Source organism: Melozone crissalis, unplaced genomic scaffold (assembly GCF_028551555.1).
Source record: "Melozone crissalis strain CALT ecotype California unplaced genomic scaffold, PUWL_Pcris_2 ptg000005l_1, whole genome shotgun sequence".
In the NCBI taxonomy this organism is placed as follows: Eukaryota; Metazoa; Chordata; class Aves; order Passeriformes; family Passerellidae; genus Melozone; species Melozone crissalis.
In genome coordinates this window covers 2,081,761-2,104,896 of record NW_026535783.1, presented here as the reverse complement: position 1 = coordinate 2,104,896, position 23,136 = coordinate 2,081,761, and the positions used below count along the sequence as shown (strand labels likewise).

Here is a 23,136-nt window from a genome sequence, read left to right as displayed (position 1 = left end):
TGCTACATTTTCTAAACTTTACCTTCCTGTAATACTCCAGATACTCAGATTTTCATTTGTCATGTGGGATTTGTTGTTTTCGTTCCGTTCAAAAGTACAAAGAACAGGCTCTTGAGAGTCCCATTGGAGGGCAGAAAATTCATTTAACAACAGAGCTTTTAAGAACAAGTCTTGGAAGTTTGGAACTTTAGTGGATTAATTGCAGTCTGCTTTGCTTGATCTTGACTGCACAAGTGCTTTGGGCAGTTTGAAGTAAAAAACCCAGTTATACTGCAGCTTGTGTTCTACAGTTTTTAACCATAGAACTAGTTGCATACTTAATATGCAATAATATGATTTGGTGCATCATTTATAGTTATTTCCACCTGGTCTGTTTCGTAAGAACTTGAAATACATTCCTGAAACTTCAGCACTTCTGTCCCTAAAATACTGACTTAAGGGTTATTTTCTAATACATCAGGGAATAAAGAGTGAGTAGATTCTGGCTTGTGTAAATGTTGAAGGGCTGATGACTGCCTGTTGCAAGCTTTATCATGTAGAGGACTTCTTTGTCATTTGTATTTTTTTCTTTCAGGAGGAGCATATTACTTAATTTCCAGAAGTCTGGGGCCAGAGTTTGGTGGTGCCATAGGGCTGATTTTTGCATTTGCCAATGCTGTGGCAGTGGCAATGTATGTTGTTGGTTTTGCAGAGACTGTTGTCGAGTTACTCAAGGTACGTGGATGACACTGCTTATATTGATTATACTTTATAGATAAAGTTTTACACCTCATATAGAATGTTTGAGTATATAAAGTATATACTTACTGTTTTTTTGATTCACCTGATCACAAAACGGTGTGGTTTGGAAGAGACATTTCAAGGTCACCTAGTTCATCCCCCATCCAAGTAGAATCACAGAATGGTTTGGGTTGAAAGGGACCCTAAAGACCACCCAGTGCCATCCCCTGCCATGGGCAGGGGCACCTTTCACTGTCCCAGGGTGCTCCAAGCCCCATGAGCCTGGCCTTGCACATTTCCAGGGATCCAGGGGTAGCCGCAGCTGCTCTGTGCCAGGGCCTGCCCACCCTCACTGTAAAATATTTCTTTCTTACATCTAACCTAAATCTGCCATCTTTAAGTTTGAAACCATTATTCCTTGTTCTGTCACCACAAGCCCTATCCAAAAGTCTGTTCCCATATTTCTTGTAAGCCCCCTTTAAATATTAAGTGATGGCAGTAAGGTCTCCCTGAGCTCCCTTTTCTCCAGGCTGAACAGCCCCTATTGTTTCCATTTGGAAGATTCATTGATTTAAAAACAAGGCAAAACCCAAATTACCTGTATCCTTAAAGGGAATTTACAATCAGTAAATTTGTGGTGTGCAGGTAAACTACTAATAAATTATAGTGAATAGAATGTTGTTCTTTAGGGAAGGTATTTACCTGATGAAGTGTATGACTGTGTATTTTTTGTTTTGTTTTGTTAGGAAAATGGAACGTTGATGATCGATGAAATGAATGATATCAGAATCATAGGGGCTATCACAGTGGTTATACTGCTGGGTATTTCCATTGCAGGAATGGAGTGGGAAGCAAAAGTAAGGAATTCCCTTTTTTTTTAATTTATTCTCTGCTTCATTATTTTGCTTCCATTTTTGTACCTTAGCTGTCTGATTTATTTTTAGTGTATTCAGTGTATTCGGTATTGCATGATAGTACATTAGAACTGAGTTGGCTTTTATGCAGTAGCTCTTGATCTGGCTCTAGCATGTGCAGCTCTGAACAGCATTTCAAATCTTAAACCACTTCACTGGAAGCTTAAGCATCTATGAGAACCTAAACTCCAGCATAATCCACTCTTAGTGGTATTGTCAAATAGATTAATGGCATTTCCCTCTTCTGGGCAGTTACAGCACAAGAGAGGGTAAGAACTTCAGCATGGGAATTTTCCCTTACTATGAACTTCAGGCAGGCTCTGAGGATGAAAAACAATGGGCTGGTGTCCCTTCTCTTTCACTCTCTTCTGGTTTGATTTTCACCTGGAAACAGCCAGATAGTGGGATGCACTCACTAGACCCAGCACGGAGAAGGGTTTTGAGCATTGGTGGTGATGAATCTGTGGGAGGGAAAACCTCACTCTTAGGTCAGCTCTGACTGAAGAGGTCTTAACAGAGAAGCTCTTCTGCCTTACCAGTTTTCTGCTTGGCATTATGAGGCACTGTAGCTTGCTCTCTGTTTCCTGCACTTTGTAGGCTTTTTATGAATATCTGTCCTTAATTTGCTCAAAAAAAAAAAAAAAATGAGAAGAGCCTCTCACTTGGCCTTCCTTCCCAATGTATATTTATATCACAATAGCTCCTATTTTCTTGATTGAGAGGCAGCTGAAGGAGCCTCCTCATGAAGTACTGTAAGTTTCTTGTGCTCCTTCATCAAGAAGATGATGCTATTTATAATAAAAATGACAGGATTGTTTTTATCATTGTTGCTTCCAAGAAATAGGACTCCCAGAAGAAGTGAGTGAAGATCGAGTGCATTGCTTTGATCTACTGGGGAGAAAAAAACTTACAGAAATTGACTTGGTCATGAACTTCTGTAGAAACTCTTTACCTTTCTCAAGTAGCCCTTCACTCTCTATAACTTGAATTTGTGATGCTCTCTTTATGCACCCAACTGCAAACAGTGCTGACCTCCTTATTCTGAACTGTTTTGAAAGAATTTTTTGTTAATGGTCTTCTGACTGCTGCCACTTGAAGTCGCCAAGTAGTATCTTCATTTTGCTGTGTAGCATGAGCATTTATATAACAATAGTTTGCATTAAAATACCCCTGTTTAATGTTTCTACATCAAACCTGAAATGTGGTATTACTGCAGTGCCATCCTTATTTTAGGGGTAGGTTTTAAAAGTCCTGCCCTCAATGTAAAAGTCAAGATTTGGTTTCTCTGTCATGGCAGGAGGCAAGTGGGAGCAATGATTGGCAACGGAACCTGTCCAACAGGCATTTCATGTGGGCTGCCAGAACTCAGCATAGCAAAGCATCAGTGTCTCCATCTTGATCTGTGGTGTTCTCCTATGCCTTAGCCAGGTCTTAGAGAAAATGGAGCAGGGAAATCTGTAATAATGCCTTTGAACCAGATCTAAAAGTGAGGAGAGACTGGGATTGATTCCAGGGAAGTTTGCTTTAAAAAATGGCTTTTTAGAGTTTGTGGTGTTCACTTCTCAGCTCCTTGTGTTGAAGTCTTAGAAGCCCATTCTTTCAGACTTGGGAATTTGAGTAAGATATTCAGCAAACATCCCTAGCTTCAGGGAGAAGCTTCCTTAGTTACTGGAAAAATCCACTTGTGGCAATTGCTCTGTGATAACTTCATGTTTATGTTTCTGTCTTACTGAAGACTTCTGTAAGCACCCAGCTGTATCCTCACACCCCTCACCTATTCTTGAGGCTTTACGAAGATTTAAATACAGGACGCAAACTGTTTTTCTTCAGGTGGACTTTTCAATCTGCTGCAGGCTATTTTGCTCTGTTTATCACAGTTCCACCCTTTTTTCCTGAGAGGCTGAGTGAACTGAAAACTTTATTTTGAAGGCATGAACAATGCCGCAGTGATATTGCATATTAGCTCCTGATCCTAGGCCTGAAAAAGGTCTGTTAATACCTTTCCCCAAGCTACTGGCATTCCTTTCTAAGGAATCAAATCACCCAAAAGATAGCAGCAGTGTGATTGCTTATTTTAATGGAAGACCTGAACCATCCCTACAGTGCCTGGATTTATCTTTGCACACATTTTAGAGGTGTGGGATGGTTTAAAATACTTCTTGTTCAACTTACAGGGTTTATAATAGTTCTGCAGAAAAGTGACTAAAAATCGAGGTTGTAATAAAAGAAGTGTCAAAACTAGGAATTAACAAGTAATTGTTGCAGTTTTCAATTTAATTTCCTTATTAAGGATTGATAACATGAGAATGTAGCAAAATAAACTATTTCCTTGCATAAAATAGGAAACAAGACCTGTTTCATTCTGGATGAAATAAATTTTTTAGAAAATACCATATACTAAAGTATAAGACAAAGGATGGCCATGGCTAGTAATGCAGTAGTAGCATTTGTTTGGCATTTGGCTATTTTCATGTAAATTTCTTGAATCTCCTCAAATACTTTCCTTCTGGAAGGCTTATATATAAAGAAATTAGTCCTTTTAAGCATTTTGTCTCTACAAGTATATTTTTGAGGCATTTAGTAATAATCTTTTTGATTAGGCATAGAACTTGGAAATTATTCCTATTTCATAATTAAAAATCCTTGTACAAGTTCTCTCCAGCTTTCCTGATTTTTTTGCAGAGAACATGTTGAGAAGGTGAAGCTGAATTTGGAATCAAGTAAACATTTACATTTTATAGCACAGCACTTGATACTATGAAAAGAACAAATTCTCCTGTCTGACAGCAGTCATTGTGTTTCAGGCACAGATAGTCCTGCTGGTGATCCTCATTCTTGCTATTGGAGACTTTGTCATAGGAACATTTATTCCTCTGGAGAGCAAGAAGCCCAAAGGTTTCTTTGGTTACAATGGTATGTTGGAACAGTTTACAGTATGGTAAACAATTCCTTCCTTTCCAAAATAAGCTGCTATTATTAAATAAAACATCTAGTATATCTTATAGTCTTGTTTAACTATGGAGACTTTTCCTGATTGCTTGTGACTTCTGCAGTTGGGTCAAAACTTGAGTATTACTTAATATTGAATATATATTAAATTTTAAAAAGCTGGATTATACTGTAAGTATTTTTTCTACATTTAAATCTGCTTAAGTTCACTGTGTTGACTTTGAGTTGAAGTGATGAATTAGGGCTTAAATGTTCTACATTTAGTTTTAAGAAGGTCCTGTAACTGTCAGCTTTTTTACTGGTCTGATAGTGGCTGGAATGGGTTCATACTTCAGCTTCCATGTGAATATTCACAGACTTAAATCTTCCCCCGCAGCCGACATATTCATGGAGAATTTTGGGCCAGATTTCCGACAAGAGGAAACCTTCTTTTCTGTGTTTGCTATTTTCTTCCCTGCTGCAACTGGCATACTTGCTGGTGCAAATATCTCGGGGGACCTTGCGGTGAGTAGTGAATTAAAGACATTTTCCCTGACCACTCAAGTGTGCATTGACCTCTGTCATCACTGTCCACTGACGTTTTTCTTTCAGGATCCTCAGTCAGCCATACCTAAAGGAACACTCTTGGCCATCTTAATCACTACATTGGTTTACGCAGGAATTGCAGTGTCTGTAGGTAAATAGAGAATGTTTTTAACTTTATCCTTTCACGCTTGTTCTGAGGATGTGTTTTGATTTGGTTTTATGTAATTTGTTATGCAGAGTCGTTACGTAATTGACTTTCCTGCACGGGAGAGTAATAGCCAAAGGTTTCTTGTTTTTGCTGTTGGGAGATTCAGTTTTCAGCTGGTTTTATAATTTCGTGAAATAACTGATGGTTTTCTAAGAAAAGTGACTGCTTCAGGCAGAAGATCACAGTAGACTTCTATCGGTGTTGCCTCATTGTTGCAGTTATTTACATTAAAGGATTTACGGTTTAGCAGTGGGATAATCCCTGGATTAGAAAAGCGTGTTTTCAGGAAATACCCACTGAAAAAACACCTGTGTTGTTTTGAGGATTATGGTAATCAGCCACACACCCGCAGGGAGCTGTGGGATGATCAGACAGCACTGTGGTGAGCATGTTTGAGCAGTAATTCCCCAGCTGAGGGAGGAGACCAAGAAAGGCCTTGAGTTCTCATCAGCCCACTTTTGGAAGTGTCGTGTTCTGCTGTAAAGAGGAGAAATAATCAGAGACTGATCTGAGTCTTCTCTTCTCAGTCTTTCCCAGCCTACAGTTGTTTGAAGTCCTCTGTAGAAGTTGCCCTGGGGTTGGTACCAGTCTAGCTGTAGAGTACCAGTGGTTTACTATGTTTTCCCCATGTATAAAATAATTCTAGTAACCTTAAGATTACAGGATTGTAATTGAATCATGCACATTTCTTGCCTGTGATTGGAAACATTTTTTAGTCATGTCACATAAACTAGTTTCTGACAGCAATAATAATTTTTCTTACGTGAAAGACCTTGTTTTATCATAGCTGTGGTGCCTTTTGAATAAAATTCTCATTTCTAAGAGGACCATTGATCTTACCACTAATGATACTTCCTTTCAAAGATACCAATCTTGCTAGTCTGCCTTTGTTGGCTAACGTGGGAGTGTAGCTCTGCCAAACAGTTGCTCTGTAGTGATTGTGCTTTATGCAGCATAATGAGCTACCCTCATTTCCTAATTAGATTGACTGCGTAGACCTCTTGCTACCAAATTTGAATCCTTTGGAATCTCAATCCACACAAGACTCAAATTATCGTTAATACTTGCTTATTAATGGAATACTTTGATCAGCTTCCAAACGTGAAAAGTGCAGTATAAAAACTGACAAAAGAAGCAGTTTGCAAAACCAACTGGACGTGAAATTGATTCATCAGAAATGTTCTGCCGTGTAGTGACTTACACTTTGAATTCTGCTCATTAGAAAAAGGCAGCAGGAGTCAGAGATCATGGGTGAAATTCAGCTCCTTTTGAGGTGTTGGATCAGGAGTATTGGACAAACAAAAACACTTCTATTCCTTTCCCAGAGAGTGGTGTAAGCAAGTCACTAGAGATGTGAAGGGGCTAGTAAGTGTTGCAGAGTAGTCATATCTGAAGAGGAGGAAGATGTTCTGAACTTAACTTACTATTTGTATGCTCTGTAGTAAGTAAGAAGGCTAAACTGAGTAGAAAAGAAAGAAGGAAAACTACTGATCCTGCTGCTAGAGCTAGGCAGCTATTTCAGAAGGATAACTGAGACCTTGGTATGCATAATTCAGTTTCATAATTCAGCAAAGGACTGAGGCAGACAAGCAGGTGGCATGAGGAGGCAGATTTCACAGGCAAATTTGCTTTAAAAATCCTGGAAGATACATTTCAAAGAACTACGTTTATCACTTTAAGAGCAAGGGAAGCTCTAACAAAAAAAAAAAAGCCAAAGTTCTGAGTAGCATTATGACCTGCTTCCTGTAGTTATGAAAGTAAAACTAATTCACAAGAGCCAAACTGTAATTGTTTGCAGCACTAGTAAAATTAAACACTCTGAACTGCACTCTGTAGTAATTCTGGAATTCATATATTAAGGGGATAATTTGATAGAGATGGCTGTAAACTTTCTCATGCTTAAAACCTGGCAAAGCTCTGTTTCCATTTGGCAGGAATATGCTTGTAAATGCCAGTGAAAAGGTGAAATCTTATTTTCACAGGAGGGAAAACCTAAAGACTTTGGGGAAAAAACTGCCAGAATCATATAAATAAATACAACTTTCTGTGAATGAGTCTTACAGAAAGTAACATTTACTATTGTTACTTTATCTAAGTGTGTTCTGCTGAGAACAGAGGGTGCCTGCCTGTTCTACATTCTCTCTCAGTAAGGCCCACATTAAGTTTGTTCCTACTGCCATGTCTCTTTCTGCCACATTTTGATTGCATGGGTGAAAGTCCTGGCAAAGCTGAGTTTGAACTTTGACAGAATGAGGAAGAGGAGGGCTGTGATAGTGCACTGTAGGTATTTAATGAGTTGTTCAGTATAATTGGCCTGCCACTGCAATCTTGTCACCAAAAAAATGCTGTTTACAAATAGTTCAGCTGAGAAGGGTGTTGTCAAATCCATTTTATGCTGCTTGAGTGGCTGGGGCAGATACCTGAATAGTGAAGAAAGGGAAACATTTTCCTCTTACAAAGCTCTTACTCCCAGTTAAACAAGAAAACAATTAAAAAAACCTCAGCTCCTCCACATACTCACAAGAAAAGCACAAGGCAGGTGTGTGGTGTAGGAAACTTATTGTAATTTCACCAGTTAGGCATAATAAGTAACTAAAAAAGAAATGAGGAGTGGAAGGATTAATTAATGTCCACCTACTGGGACCAGGTGTTGTGGTGGGCTGTTAATCAAGTTCTGATGTCTCACAAGAATTTAAATATGGTATAACTAATCAGGAATTAATTTTCCCCGTGGAAGAGCGACAACATACATAGATGCCTAGGAATATTACTGAATAAACTTACACTTGCAGCAGATCTTTGCCTTCTTAATTTTTGCAAATAGTTAATTTAGGTCCTTATCTGTCATGGGGTTTTGTTGCAAGGGAGTTCTTGTCATTCAGATTCCTGAAAGATTAAAGTAAAGGAGTTTTATTGACTCTGTGGACTTTTCCCCACTTCTTATTTAATTCCAGTCCCCAGAGTATTTCCTAGTGTTCATACAGTTTGATTACCTCTACTATTAGACTACAGAATGTTAAATAACACTTAGTCTTATCTACTTGTTGTCATATATGAGACAAAACCCCCTTGAAATAGGAGACTTAATGGTATTTTAGTACCCATTAGTTTTTCTTAATACTTACAGGCAGAAATACTGTCTCTCCAGCATTTTCTTGACCAGCAAAATTAAAAGTAATCATAGATGAACAAAAGACAGTAGTTAAGGTGATGATTATAAAAGAACGTGGGAGAAATGATACTCTGTGTCTGTTTTTCACCAAGAAACCACCTGAAAAATACCATGGTCACATAGGAGATGGCTTACTTAAACATTGGGAAATGGCTTGCAACAGCCTTTCATGAAACTTTATTTTTAATGGCTGAGTCATAGTGACTGGAAAAAAACCAGCTGCAACAGAATTTACACCTGTCTGCAGACATCTGTACACACAAAACAAATCTGCACTCCTCTAGGAAAAATGACTACAAGAGAAAGTATAAAGTCATAAAACTATAAAATGGCTTAGGTGGGAAGGGACCTTGAAGATCACCCAGTGTCCAGCCTGGGCATGCCAGGGATTGTGCTCTTAAATTCCTGCAAGCCTATTGGCATGCTTTTCTTCCGTGCTAAAACTTTGTTTCTTCCTACAATCAGATATATTGAAAAAACTAAAGATTGTTTCAGCCAAGGGAGTAGTTGCTCTGTTTGTGTTTGTTTTGCGTAGTGAGGATGAGCTTAGTACTGTAGCATCTTAAAAAACTAAATGTGGTATTTTAATGTTGCTCCGTTAGATAATGCTTACATAAAAAGGAATTAACACCTATCCTTAACTTCAGGTTCTGTTTGTTAATGCTTTTTTGTTACTGTTGTGTCCATTGCAGGTTCCTGTGTAGTTCGAGATGCCACAGGGAATGTTAATGACACCATTGTCAGCGAGCTGGCAAACTGCACTAGTGCAGCCTGCAAACTCAATTATGACTTCTCATCCTGTCAGTCTCAGGCAGGGTGTCACTATGGGCTGATGAACAATTTCCAGGTATAAAACTTCCTCCTTAATCTGTATATCGGGTTCTGTGTTCAGATTTTTTTTGATTTTTTCGGGGGGGATTTTTTTTTCTTTTTTTTAATTTTGGTTTGGTTTTTTGGTGTTTTTGTTTATTTGGTGGGGGTTTTTTGGCTTTTTTTGTTGATTTGGTGTCTTGGTGGTTTTTTTTTTTCGTTTTTGGGGGGGTTTTTTTGGTTGTTTTTGGCTGAATTTTTTTGTGTGATTTTGTTGATTGTTTGTTTGTTTGTTGTTTTGGGGGAGCTGTGCAAAGGCTTTTTTTGCTGGTTTTGGGGTTTCTTGGTTGTTTTTTTGGGTTGGTTGGGGTTTTTTGTTGCCTGTTGTTTTGGCAGGTCTTGTTTGTTTTTTCCTTGGATTTGTTGGCTTGTGTTTTTTTTAGTTGCTTGTTAGGTAAAGTCATAAGCTATACATACTGACCTCCATAAATACAAATTTAATCTGGAATAGATGTGTGGTACACTTCAGCTGGTATGCAAAATAATGAATACCTTTTGAAAACTCTTAGGTGTTTATACACAGGTGGCATAAATATTTAGTCTTTTTCTGAGCAAATTGTTTGGATATAGGTGGTGGTGCTGCAGCTTGCTTTAGGTACCTGAATGTCATCATTCACCAGTGAGGGTAAATGTACTGATTTTTCAGTAATGGTGCTGATTAATCATAGGTGGCCTCTGTCAGTAATTTGCTTGATAAATTTTTAAGGTTTTTTAGAAAATACAGTGATTTTTTTTTTAAAGACTGTTTTTACTTTTTTGTCACAGCTTCCCCTTTAATGGTAACAAGGTCATGAATTTTCATTAAACATGATGTTACAGTATTTTAAAATCCTCTGCAAGTTATGGGGTAATTCACAGTCTTTCACCACAGCCAGCTGGGTTGTTCATGAGCTACTGGTAAGGGTTTGAAAGAATCCAAGGGAAAATGAATTTACTGCTCACTGATTGCAGTTCAGTTTATGGCAGTCCCATCTTTACCCAAAGTTTTTCTAACATGTGTACAAAATGTTGGCCAGAGATTGAGCTGAAATCCACTAATGAAATTGTTATAGTGTAATAATGTGAGTATCATCCGTGGGGTTAACTTTGTTCTTGTTCAGGGAAGTCAGAATTGCTGTTGTGGGATTGACAAATTTGCAAAATCTGATGACTTTCATTGTTTGTTTTAAGCTCAAAAGAACCAACATATTGTCAAATATACAGCTGTGAATAGCCTGCAAATGGTTTTCGTCTGTGTCTTTAAGTCATGACTATTGCAAGGTTCTTATCATAAATGTTACTTGTACTTCAGGGTATTTCTGTCTCCCAGATTATTCTTGCCTCTCTCTGTGGAAAAAAGAGTTTCTGTCAATGAGGAAAAGTCACTTTGAAGGTCAGAGGCAGCACAGAGAATGTGGTGCCCCTCACACCCCCCTGCTTTGTTGCAGTTTTGAGAACCTTCTCTGAAATTTCATTTTTGTAGTACCCAGTGGGACTTCCCCTTGCTGTTTTTTCTCTCACCCTCCCAGCTCTTGCTGTGCTTCTCTGAGAAGAGTCTGATTCTGCCTTCTCAGAAGGTGTCAGAAGGAAAACGTTTGTGAGAGAGGCTGTTTGTCTAATGAGACACTTGTCCATTTCATAACTGAGCTGCTCACAATTTTGTATCTCTGACTGTTAGCTCTAAGGAGAGATACTGTTTTTTCATATGCAGTGCAGGGTGTGTGTGGGAAGGGAGGTGTCCACACTTGTGCACGTCTCAGATTCTTTTCTACATGGTAAATAAGTGAGAAAAATACTGCACAAACTGAAATTAATCCCTGAGGTGAGGGAAGATTGTTGTATTTCTCTTTCAGCTTGAAAAGCAGGCAGGTTCTGGGGCAGAAAGTGCCAGTTTGTGTTCACAGTGTAATGACTTCATCACTTCAGGACACTCTGCTGCAGTCAGTTCTTTTGGCAAAGAATTGATCTGAAGTTCTGCTGGGTCAGCTCAGGGTGTGGGTCTGTTCAGGCAGCACATGGATGACCTGTAGTATGATTTACCTGTGGAAATCTTAGATTAGGAACTCTGAATGAGCACAGGAGGTGAGACAGGCTGTCAGACCTGCCTAGAAAGACCATCTTTAGTTTCTGTTACAGTGAATTACAGCTCCTCACAGGCTTCTGATATTTCTGTTCAGTGGTTATTCTGTGCCCAGGCTGTCACCTGGTAGAAGAGTATTTGCAAAAATTTGTTCTGGGCTCTATAGCCTCAGCCTAGAGCTTCCCAACAAAAAGTTACGGCTTTGGATAATAAATGTGCAGTTTTTTTTTTTCAACTTTGGATGAAAGTTGAAAGGAGGATGAAACTCAGTTGTTTTAATACAGCATTTTTGTTTTGCTCCCGAGTGCTGGACCAAGGAATTGAATTGTATCAAAATATGGTATTTCGTGATCCCAAATGTTTGAAATTTAGGAAACTGGCTTAACTGTAAATGCCAGGCAAACATAATGAGGCCCTTATCAGCAGGAACTGTATGTCTGTGTCAGCACACCAGTGGTTGCAGGGCCACTCTTCCCTTTTACTCTGCAGGGATGAAAATCTCAGTGCTATTTCAGCTGCCTTTGTGGGCTCCTTGGTTCGTGGTCAGGAGGTCTGGATTGTGTTGGGATGGAGGGAGGGGAGTTCAACGCCATGGCACACTGATTCTGCTGGATCTGGTTCCCCCTGTGTTCTCCTGGCTTAGAGGAGCTTCCTAAAGTCACTTGACTAACCTAAGGCATAACTTGGTAGCTTTTAAAATGCCAAACGTTAATTGCATAGGCTTTGCTGGGATATCTCTCAAATTCATAAAACAGGGTAATAGTCAGAAATAGAGAGTGTCAATAATTGGAGGCATTGGACAGAACCTAGCAAGAGAATGTAAAATATGAGTCGGTTGTCAGAAGCAAATAGCAGGTTGAGGCAAGTGTAGTAAAGTAAAGGCATCAAAATATTTTACATGTGAGAAGAAAAGTGAGGGAAACTTGTACACAGATTCCCTCTATAATGAGGGAAGATTGATTACGCCATCCTTGCAGGGAAAAAAAATTTACATTCTGCTTCTGTAAAAATTAATGTGCATTTGTTAATTATGTTGCTATAGCAAAAGTTTCTTTCTACAATATTAGTACAGCATTTATACCTCTTATATTTTATTCTTTAACATAATGTAGGGTTATTAGAAACTACCATTTAAAACTGTAAATTTTTCTATTGCTTATAAAATTAAAACTACCATTTAAACTACCATTTAAAACTGTAAATTTTTCTGTTGCTTATAAAATTAAATTTCTGTTGCTTATAAAGAGATAGCTTAATAGATGTGTTGTTAGTCTTACTCCTCTATGATTATAGGCCTGGCATGCCTTTTTTTTTTTTGTTATAAACTTGCAAGTAGGCTTCAGGAAGTTCTCTCCTTCATTTGTTACACTACTCTGACAGACACTTTAGTCTCATTTTTTATTAAATTTGTCTTTTCAAGCGAGGCATGCCTTGGACTGACCTGTGAAACCTGATGTAGTGCACAGATTCAGCTGACTGAGAGGCCCAGCTGTCATTGTCAGTCTGGTCTGGAGAAATCCAGTAAATTTTACCATTAATTTAGTGAACAAAACTTCATCAGTCATCTATACATTATATCTGAGAACATCTGACCTAGTAAGATTATTTAGACAGCAAGATTTTACCATTTCAAGTGACAATAACTTTAAAACAGGAGACTTCTGCGTGCTTTTTTCTTGCCTTCCTTTGGTTGCTCTCTTGATAATTTAAATGAGATTGCCTGGGTGAAAAAGGCAAGGAAGCAGTGCAAATGATGCAGAACCACATTGTGCTTGAAAAGCACCCTGATGAGTTTGGTCTGTTGACTAAAATTCTTCAGCACTGGCTGTCTTAGAGCAACTTCAGCTTTTTTTCTTTAAAGGAAAGTATTCTATGAAACCATGAACATTTTTTAATTACACTGTTGTGTATCCTAAATCACATGATAGACGCAAAACTGCATGTAGCTATGGTACAGATATAATCTGTAGAAAAGTGGAGTCACAGAGTGGTTTAGGTTGGAAGGGACCTTGAAGATGATCTTCCAATCCACATGGCATGGACAGGGGTGGCACTCACTTTTTATAATCTCCCTCCTTTTTTAAGGTCCCTTGAGGTACTGGAAGGTGCCAGCTCATTACTCATCCAGCTTACATTTGACTTCTGTCGCTGAGATTACAGACATGTGCTGGGATTTGATCTTGGGGAGATAGGAAGCAAGTTTGTCTTGACCTTCAGGTTTTGACTGGGGGAAAAAAGCCTAACTTAAAATGACAGAGATTGTGAGGAATGTGGTTTTCACATGTTTTATCACTTGGGGTTTCTGAGACCATGTTAGTCAGCTGTAGGTTAGTTGGAATATGTTATACATTCCAAAGTATTTCTTCTTCCATTGCTTCCTTCTGATCTTCCTATGTGCCCATGAAGACTTTTGCCCTTGATAATTTGAGCTTCAAATTATATTGTATGAAAAGCCACCACCTCTTGTCCTGAAATCAGGATGCATTTATATTCCCTGAGCTATCTCTAGCTCATTTATATGAATGCGTAATATTAAAGACCGCTTTTAAGTGAAGAGTGTGTAGTATTTTTTACTTCTGTTTGTGTAGTTATGGTGCCATCTGTTTGTTTAGTGTACTTTTTTACATATTAAAAAAAAAAATTTATTTTGGTTTTCAGGTCATGAGCATGGTATCAGGGTTTGCACCACTGATTACTGCAGGTATTTTCTCAGCCACACTGTCATCTGCATTAGCTTCTCTTGTGAGTGCCCCTAAGATCTTCCAGGTAAGTAAGGGAAGAAAACAGTAATATTTTGAAGAATAATTAATTTTGAGTCATGATTTTTGGAAGGGGGCTGTGAGATACTGCCATCATTATCCATACCAGATGACATCAGTGGATTGTTCTAATATTTACCTGTTGTTTAGAATGGGAGAACAGTTTGTTACTGTTTGTTGGGGTTCCTGAGTGTATTTTGCTCTGTTGTCTTTTTAACTATTGAGTTTCCTTCTCTTAACCCGGAGTCTTACTTTGGATTAAAAGAAGTTAAGTGGGGAGTCAGTTGTATTGATGCAGAGAACTAGTGTGTATATTGGGCAAAGTTTCCACTTTCTGAGAAAATAAAATATGTAAAAAAAGACTTTGTGATTTTAAGACAGTAGTCAAGTAAAATAGACAGTTACAGAACAGTGAATTTGCTTCTTGCAGGTGGACATTACCTAAGGATAGAAAAGTGGAACTGCAAAATGTCGAGATGCAATGACAGTTGAGAATACAGTTAGGCTATGGTGATTATAAACAATCCAGAAGTGTTCAGAAAGATACTATGTAGTGGAACATGGCATGAGCAAAATGCATGTTGACTCTTGATTATTTTTTTTAAATTTTTTCCCTTAGGCTTTGTGCAAGGACAGCATTTATCCAGGATTTCAGATGTTTGCTAAAGGCTATGGGAAGAACAATGAGCCACTGAGAGGATATATTCTAACATTTTTAATTGCTCTTGGATTCATACTAATCGGTTAGTTTGAAATTTTAGTAAATCTCAATCCCCTGTTGTCCTTTAGAAAGCATTCCAGTTGTGAATTTTAACTTGTCCTTTATAAAGCGTGCTGTGAACTTGATGACAGGGTCCTAGAGATCTAATGCACAGCTTAATTCTAAGTCAGCATTCTAAATCTGGTTATTTTGGGGCTTACTTTCTCCTGTCTTCTAGATACAACTCTGTCAAGAGCTGCAGTAAATTTTAACTGCACTTCTCTTTTTAATCATAGGTGTCTGTCTTAAGGTGCTGCCAGTCAATAGAAATACATCCTTTGCTTGAGACAGTGTTAACATCCTGTAAATATGAAAGTTTATTTCAGATTTTTAATAATGGCAGCTTCAGTAAAATGCAAACTTGCATGAGCAGTGTTATTTAAAACGTACTTTTCTGTTAAGTTACAAATGGCAGAGCTGAGAGCTGACACTGCTGTTGCTAAAGGTTCTCTAGGTTATAATTAATTGCACATGTTCTCTGTAGGTGGCAAACTAATTGTGCTGTGTCCATCTACAAGTCCTGTGCCAGTGTGTTTAACTTCTTTTCCCAGTTTGCTCTGTCCTCCTTCCTTCACATCTGCTTCAGGCAGAGATACACCCTTGGGGTCCCTGCTGAGCCATGCTGACACTGGAAGCTTGATTGCAGCTAGAAACTTGCAGACTAGGATGGCACATTCTGCATTTTGATCACTTTTTTTTTAAATGATGGTGAGAATATGCATAAAAAATATTTTGTACCATGATGCCTCAAGGAAAGGAGAGAGCATCAGGTTTTTCCCTCTCACTGAAGGGGGTGTAAGCACCACTGTTGTGATGGTGTTGGTCTGTAATATTTAGATCTTCTGGAATTCTTCAGAACACAGTGTGTTAGTGCACTGTTTGATCCAAGCCCTGCTGGGAATGAAATTTTCTCAATTAATGATCTTGAGAAAGTATGCAGTGCTTCCAGAGTGCTTCTAGAACACTTGGTAGTGCTTATGTTTTTGAAGCTGAAAGCTACACTTCTTAACTGTTAAAAGAAAACTTAGTAAATAGGAGATCATTGATATAAATTCTGTCAGCAAAAGGGTAAACTGCATTTCCTTAGAATATATCAAAAAATAAGATTCTTTACAGCAGAATTTTTTCACTGTAATCTTCAAAACCATTGAGTGATATCTTTGATAACTCCTTGCTTTCTTTTTTTTTTGTTTTTCATTTTACAGCTGAACTGAATGTCATTGCTCCAATTATTTCTAATTTCTTCTTGGCCTCATATGCCTTGATTAACTTCTCTGTATTCCATGCTTCTCTTGCAAAATCTCCAGGTAGGAACTACTCATGGCATTAAAAGCGTAATATGTTGTATTCATGGGTCTTCTGAAGTTTTGAGAGCTGAGTGATCCAGTAGGGCTTGGGGGCTACAAGATAATTCAGAATTGATTCATAAACTCAGGAAGAAAACATTTTTGCTAATTCAGTAGCTGGTGCTGGCAAAACCACCTTTTGTCGTCTTCAGTTTTTGTTGATGTTTCATATTCCAGACAAGAAAAAACAGGAATTGCTGGTGGTATTGCCCCATTTTTATAGTCCATAGTGTGGGTTAGAATAAGCCAAAACCTGGTACCTGCAGAACAGATGTACATTATACCCAATCCACATGCAGTTGTACTGGAATAACTCCCCTAAGAGCTTAAGTTACTGAATGGGTAGATTTGGATTTTTTCTTCTCAGAGGGTGGGTATAACTGTTTGCACAACAGTTCTAACTTTAGTAACTCTAATACACTTGTTAATCTTGGATGTGTTCATGGAGGTGTGTATACCTGATTTTAGGATAAACTTGTGGCAAATAATGTAAAACTGGCAGTTTAGTACTTGGATGTACCCAAGTTTGGTTTGGATATACCTGTTCTTTTCATGTAGTGAGAACTCCTAAGTGAAAACAGTCAAAATGCACAACTAAAGACAGTAGTATGTAAGAAACTGAGGTATGAGAGGATGATTTATGCTCTTCTACCTTTGAAAGGAAAAATCTAATGTCAGACAACCTGGTTCAATAGACATATAGCACAAGCATCCTCGAACTTCCATCTGAGCTGTGCTCTTAGGGGGAAAAATTAGGAGCATTTACATATCTGTGTGAGAAAGCTGGAAATTCATTTGAAAGGTGTTGGAAAGTGGAGAGCATAAATGTGCCAGTCTGCATTTACATCACTGAAACTCAGATGTTCACATGCAATGGATGTGGAGTACCAGGGAGGAGAAGGGAAAAAAGTGCAGTGCCTTCCTTCTTTTACATTTTAAATTTAAATTAATTTTCCCCCTCTTTTTTCTACCCTCCTAAATTTTATTTTGACTAGGTTGGCGGCCTGCTTTCAAATACTACAATATGTGGATTTCTCTCATTGGAGCTATTCTGTGCTGCATTGTAATGTTTGTCATTAATTGGTGGGCAGCACTTTTAACCTATGTTATAGTCCTTGGGCTTTACATCTATGTCACTTACAAGAAGCCAGGTATGTACAGGGGCTTCTTTTGGTTGTAGAGAGGGGAAAGAAAGGAAAAAATATGGCCTTGGCAGGGAAAAACCCCAGCAACTTTTTTCTGTTTGGACCACTAGATTAAATTTCTGTTTCAGCCTTTTTAGTTGTAATTAAATGGAATTTTTCCTGCATAGTCACTGCTGTTCCCCCTCCTCCCAAATTATGAAGATCCCACGTAGGCATAAATGTCTGAATGGTAATAGGATGAAAAGGTGCATATGGAAAATGGTAAATTCATTGTGCCTATCAAGAGATGTGTATGGGAGGAAGAAGATGATAGTGGAGTCTTACTTTTCCTCATAAAAATAGTAATCTGAAAGGATCTGCCTAATCTAGCAGTTTTCCACTGAAAGTATCTGACTTTGTTTAGGCAATGTTTTGAGATTCAGGTTTTTCTTTGCTGTGGTATAAAATAACTCAGCACAGCATTTTTTCCTCAAGTGGTGTTCTTTTGTGAAGTTGTAACTTCTATGAAGTTGTTGTGGTCTTTGAAATGTGGAGACAAAAAAAGCTACTCCCTTCCTTAACTATTTTGCTTAAACTTCTACAGAAATGTTATCTTTAGATATAATTGCCTGTTAAGCTGTAGGGTTTGTTGACTAGTGTTGTATAAAGTGTAGCAAGGTGTAGCTTAAATCTGTGGGTTTAGTCAATGTCCAGCATTTATTTTGTGATCATGAAGCTTTACAATGGACAACTGTAAATAACACATTGGAACCTCACATCTTTGAACAGATGTGAACTGGGGATCCTCGACTCAAGCCTTGACTTACCTGAATGCTCTGCAGCATTCCATTCGGCTCTCAGGAGTGGAGGATCACGTGAAAAACTTCAGGTAACGCTGAAGGATGGGAAATTCTGTTCTCTAGGCTGCTGTCACAAGGTTTGCTGTCGGGGTTTCCAGCCATTGTTCATCTCCTGTGATTCATCCAAGTAAACGGAATTACAGATTGAGTGGGATTATGAGTACAGGTGCCATCCTCTGAGGTTATGAGGATCCTGGCAGCAGCACAGTTTTCAACAAAGCACCCATGAAAATGAAATGGAGCAGCTAAGGAGATGGAGAGAGATTACTTTGGGGATTCATATGCTATCACCTATTAATTATGATGATGTTGAAAAGTGATCTCCTGTAATGACTTCGGAAGTTTGGACACTTCCTCTTTTAAAATTGATTTAAAATTTGCCTTTGACTTACTTGCACTGGGTTGGCTCTGCCTTCTGAAGGAAGGTAATGTAAAAAATGAGCAGATGATTCCAGGATTTCTGCTGGACACAAAAAATATAAGCTACAGAATGCAAGGGATGCGACTTACTAGTGGGGAAGAAAAACTTAATCCCTCTTACCTAGTCTTGTCTAAAATCTGTTCTTGAACTTTTTAAATGTGTAGATTTTCAGATTTAATGGGATTACTGAATTTTTATGCAATTAGTCATAGATCTGCTGACAGCCGGGTAACAACTGAATTTTTCCTTAATTTAACATAGTCTTGTAAAAGTGGATGAGTTTATTACATTTGCAGTGATGAATATGTTGTTGCAGCTAATATTTGGAAGAACCTTTTCTGTTATTGAAAACCCCCAGAACTCCAAATGAATTCTAATTCCAATCTTCTTTTTTTTCCCCTCATAATTCTAGACCTCAGTGCTTAATTATGACAGGTGCTCCAAATGCACGTCCTGCTTTGCTTCACCTTGTCCATGCTTTCACCAAGAATGTGGGCTTGATGATCTGTGGCCATGTACATATGGTAAGTTTATTCTGTCTTTATAAAGTTACTTTGGTGGTGTTTTTCTTCTCTCAGATTTCTTGTTTGGTTTGGGTTTTTTAACTTGTTTGACTTCGTTTGTGGCTCATGTTTAAGTTTTGGTTTGTTTATTTGGGTTTTTGGTTTTGTTTTTTTTTTAATGGAAGCATCATTAGGCATTAAAAAATGCATGAAGAGATTTACTGGTAAGTTTTGCTAATGGGTCATCACTATGCCAGTTAGGTGTACTACAGGGAAAATTTGTAAAAAATCAGTACCTTTGATAAATTGATACTTAAATGCTGAAGGACCTTTTACTTCTAATTGAAGTGAACATTGGGAGATTGATTCCTTTGTAGAGTTCTGACAAAAAGCCTGACAGAAAAGAAACCTTCTTGAGCGGGAACTCAATATCAGTTTAGTTACTAATTATCAATAGCTAAAAATTGCTTTTAACCTTCCGAATAGCTTTTTATTCCTTCAGTTATCAGATTAATTTAATTGTAAAGTGTTTTCTCTTCCCTTTCTGGCCAGCCCTTGATATTTCACTAAGTATCCTTGGATGTTTTGGTCAGAATACCAAGTGAGGATGTGTTTGCAGAGGTTCTGCAAGGATATAATTCTGACAGCTCTTACTACTTAGTGTCTTACGTGGCAAACTGGAGTGGTTTTTTGATGGTGGGAAGGAAGCAATTTTCAAGTAACTTTTCTTCAGAATCAGCTTGTCATGAGTTGTGTTGATTGAGATAAGGGTTGCTGTCATACAGTGATCTGTACCAAAACTTCCATTTAGCTACGGAGAGGCTCTGGCATCTCTGATAAGCTTAGATAAATGCATTTTACCACACTGGAATTGTGTAGTTTTGCTTCATATCTTAAGGCCACACTTCTGTCACATCACTAGGAGCACTTTAGCAAGTGCGTGACTAAGAGATGTAATGCAGGACTGGCACATGTCACCTACCCAGACTTGTGCAAGGCCTTCAGCCCAGCCCTGTGTGACAATTGACATGTCCAGGATGAGGCGACCTGGGTTTGAAGGGTGTGGGATTGAGTAGATGAGGGAGTTGGCTGGAAGGACACAGGCAGGGAGTTGTGGTCAGTGATTCCATGTCCAGCTGGAGCCTGGTGATGCGGGGTGTCCCTCAGGCTTTGGTCTGGGACTGGGACATCCTTCATAGGTGACATGGACAGGGAGAGCAGGGCCACCCTCAAAAGGTTTGCAGCTCACACCAAGCTCAGGACACACCTGGAAGACACTGAATAAAAACATGGATTGCTCTTAAATGTTTTTAAATTTATTACACTTACCAAGTGTGAGTAATCTAACGAACAGATTAAAGCAAATCAAGTTAATGCAGTCCACATACAGATACTCTGTCTTGAAAAGCTTTTAATTTCTGTCTATATAAACTTCATATTTCAGTGAATATGAAAGGAGAAACTGAGGGCTGCTAGGGAGATACGATATCACAGATGTAATCACTGCCATTTAAAAGTAGGGCTGTACAGGAAAGAATAAGCTGGTGTCATACTTCTTGCAGGAAAGCAACTCTGAAGATTCCTTGGGAATTGTGTCTTTCCCTATTTAAAATGACTTTCTTAAAGGAAGGGTGGCACTGTCTCATTCTTCAGTAGCTTTGACCATTTGGTTGAGTCTGTGTCCTCCTGCAAAAACTGGGCTGCTGTGTTCTTGATTATTCCTTGTCCTGTATTCTGCATTTTCATGTCCAGGAGGAACACAAAAGTTTCACCCCAACAGAAATAACATAAAGGAACTATTTAAAGAGGAGGTGACTTTGACTGCAGGATACAAAGACTCCCATAAAGTGTAGTATTAAGTCATCCTGCATTTGTGTGTATTTTTTTACAAAGCCCTTTTCTTTTAAAACCATGTTAATGCTTTGGAGGACAAGCTGATTCCCACCCCCTGGGGAAGAGGGTTGTGCTCAGCAGGAAAAAGGTTGATAAAGTTTGAGCAACCCTGTTATTAAAGATGGTAAAAGTTTTTCACTTTTTGCTGCTGACAGTGCCTGCTATTTTGTGGTTTGGGGTGTTGTTGATAGTGTTCAAGCGTGTTTTGAGGTTCTCTGAGTCTGAATTTGTTTCTAGCAATGACTAAAAATTGGGAGGGGCTTTTTTACTCCCATTACTCCTATTCCTAGTTCTTGTTCCCCATCCCTGTTATTATTTCCTTCTTTTGAAAGGGTCCTCGGAGGCAAGCCATGAAGGAGCTGTCAACTGATTTGGCCAAATATCAGCGATGGCTAATTAAAAACAAGATGAAAGCTTTCTATGCACCAGTGCATGCAGAGGACTTGAGGGATGGAGGACAATACTTAATGCAGGTATTTAAAAAAAAATGTTAAAGTGCCGAAGATGCACATCAAAATCAGAAGGGGCTTTATACTTAGAAATACATTCCTTTTGCAAAATTATCTTCAAGCTTTGAAAATGTTATTCTCTTAAGCAGAAAACAGAACCTTTAGTTGTGTCAGTAACCTGTTACTTTGTAAAATACTTCTTGTTCTTCTTAGGCTGCTGGTTTGGGTAGAATGAGACCTAACACCCTTGTTGTTGGATTTAAGAAAAACTGGAGACAAGGTGATATGAGAGATGTTGAGACCTACATCAATTTATTCCAGTAAGTAGAAAATACAAAGTTTAGCTGCTACATTCCATTTCAGTATGCTTGGTAGTAAGAAAGTTCTCAGTTACATGAAGTCTCTTTCAAGTGGACCTGGGTTTTCCATTCAGCAATCTTGAACACCTTGGGACCTTTCTGATATGAAAGTTAACAAGCAAATCTATATAGTTTAAGCAGATTAGAAATCTCCATAATAACTTTCTGCATCAAAAAAGAGTTGTGGCAGAGGTCTGAGGTTTGAGAGCTACTGTCTGAAAAGGAGGAGAATCGCTTTGCTCACAAGATGCACAGCACTGACACACAGGCTAATACAGAAGGGAGAAAGGAAATCCCAGAGTGACTTGACAGTGTTGAAAGGCAGACCAGTTGTGGCTGGAGACTTTAAGAGTAACTTGTGCTGCTACCCAAACACTTAAGGAAAAAAACAATGCTTATTTTACTTAGAGGTTTTTGTGTTCAGCTGAAGTGCTGGTTAACCCACTTCCTGTGTGCTTTGTATTTCTCATTTTCTGTGCTTTTGAAAGAGAGAGGGGATGGGGCTTTAAGCTTTACAGGCAGATATTAGGAAAGGACCAAAAAAAGTCATCTCACCTAGGTCTCTACGAGAAAAGCAGGGGCACCAAATACAGTGGAAAAATAAGGAAACACATTGGTTAGTTTTTCTTTTTTTTTCCTATTTTATTTTGGGATGGCTTTTGCAGGAAGATCTGTCAAGGTCAGCGAGTCATGTGGTTCCCCACATCCCTAAAGAAACCTCAGGAGGTAATAACTGCAGGTCAAATGTCTTTCTGGAAAACTAAAAGTTTCTGAAGCACACAAAATAGAAACACATCTAATCTCTACAAATCTAACACATTAAATAATGAAATTAAAATGTTCACTAATAGACAAAACAAATCTCAAATCAACCTCAATTTTTCTTGCACTTATTGTAGAATATATTGATACGTCAAACATTTCTAATCAAGTCCTGCCATCTCTAAAGCACAGTGTTTAATTAGTGAAATCCTGAGAAATTTCTGTCTGTGGAAATGATGTGGGAGGGAGTTCTCTGATTTATGGTTGTTTGCACTGAACAAGGTATTTATATGTAAAGGATGGTGATTAATGACTAATGCAAACTGCGTGATATGGTTAAGTTCATCTTTGTCTTGTCTTATATTTTGGGTTGTTGCTAATTTTACTCCACCTTTACTCAGCAGTTTTTTCAGGGTTTTTGCTCTTTTCTACAGTAATGAAGTTCTGCCACTTCATATGTGACTGGAGTGAGTTTCAGTTTTT

The 23,136-nt window shown here is 38.4% G+C and overlaps 1 protein-coding gene across 2 annotated transcripts in view; it reads left to right on the top strand.

The window, feature by feature from the left end:
* SLC12A2 (solute carrier family 12 member 2) overlaps nucleotides 1-23,136 on the top strand; it is a 54,188-nt gene that overhangs the window by 19,128 nt on the left and 11,924 nt on the right. For both annotated transcript variants that reach the window (XM_054282904.1, XM_054282895.1), the window contains exons 5-18: nucleotides 575-714; nucleotides 1,467-1,577; nucleotides 4,439-4,547; nucleotides 4,960-5,087; nucleotides 5,175-5,259; nucleotides 9,181-9,335; nucleotides 14,076-14,183; nucleotides 14,796-14,919; nucleotides 16,142-16,243; nucleotides 17,278-17,433; nucleotides 18,196-18,295; nucleotides 19,100-19,211; nucleotides 21,416-21,556; nucleotides 21,746-21,852. In XM_054282904.1, coding sequence (XP_054138879.1) covers nucleotides 575-714; nucleotides 1,467-1,577; nucleotides 4,439-4,547; nucleotides 4,960-5,087; nucleotides 5,175-5,259; nucleotides 9,181-9,335; nucleotides 14,076-14,183; nucleotides 14,796-14,919; nucleotides 16,142-16,243; nucleotides 17,278-17,433; nucleotides 18,196-18,295; nucleotides 19,100-19,211; nucleotides 21,416-21,556; nucleotides 21,746-21,852 — 1,678 coding nt within the window. The remainder of the gene's footprint in view (nucleotides 1-574; nucleotides 715-1,466; nucleotides 1,578-4,438; nucleotides 4,548-4,959; nucleotides 5,088-5,174; nucleotides 5,260-9,180; nucleotides 9,336-14,075; nucleotides 14,184-14,795; nucleotides 14,920-16,141; nucleotides 16,244-17,277; nucleotides 17,434-18,195; nucleotides 18,296-19,099; nucleotides 19,212-21,415; nucleotides 21,557-21,745; nucleotides 21,853-23,136) is intronic.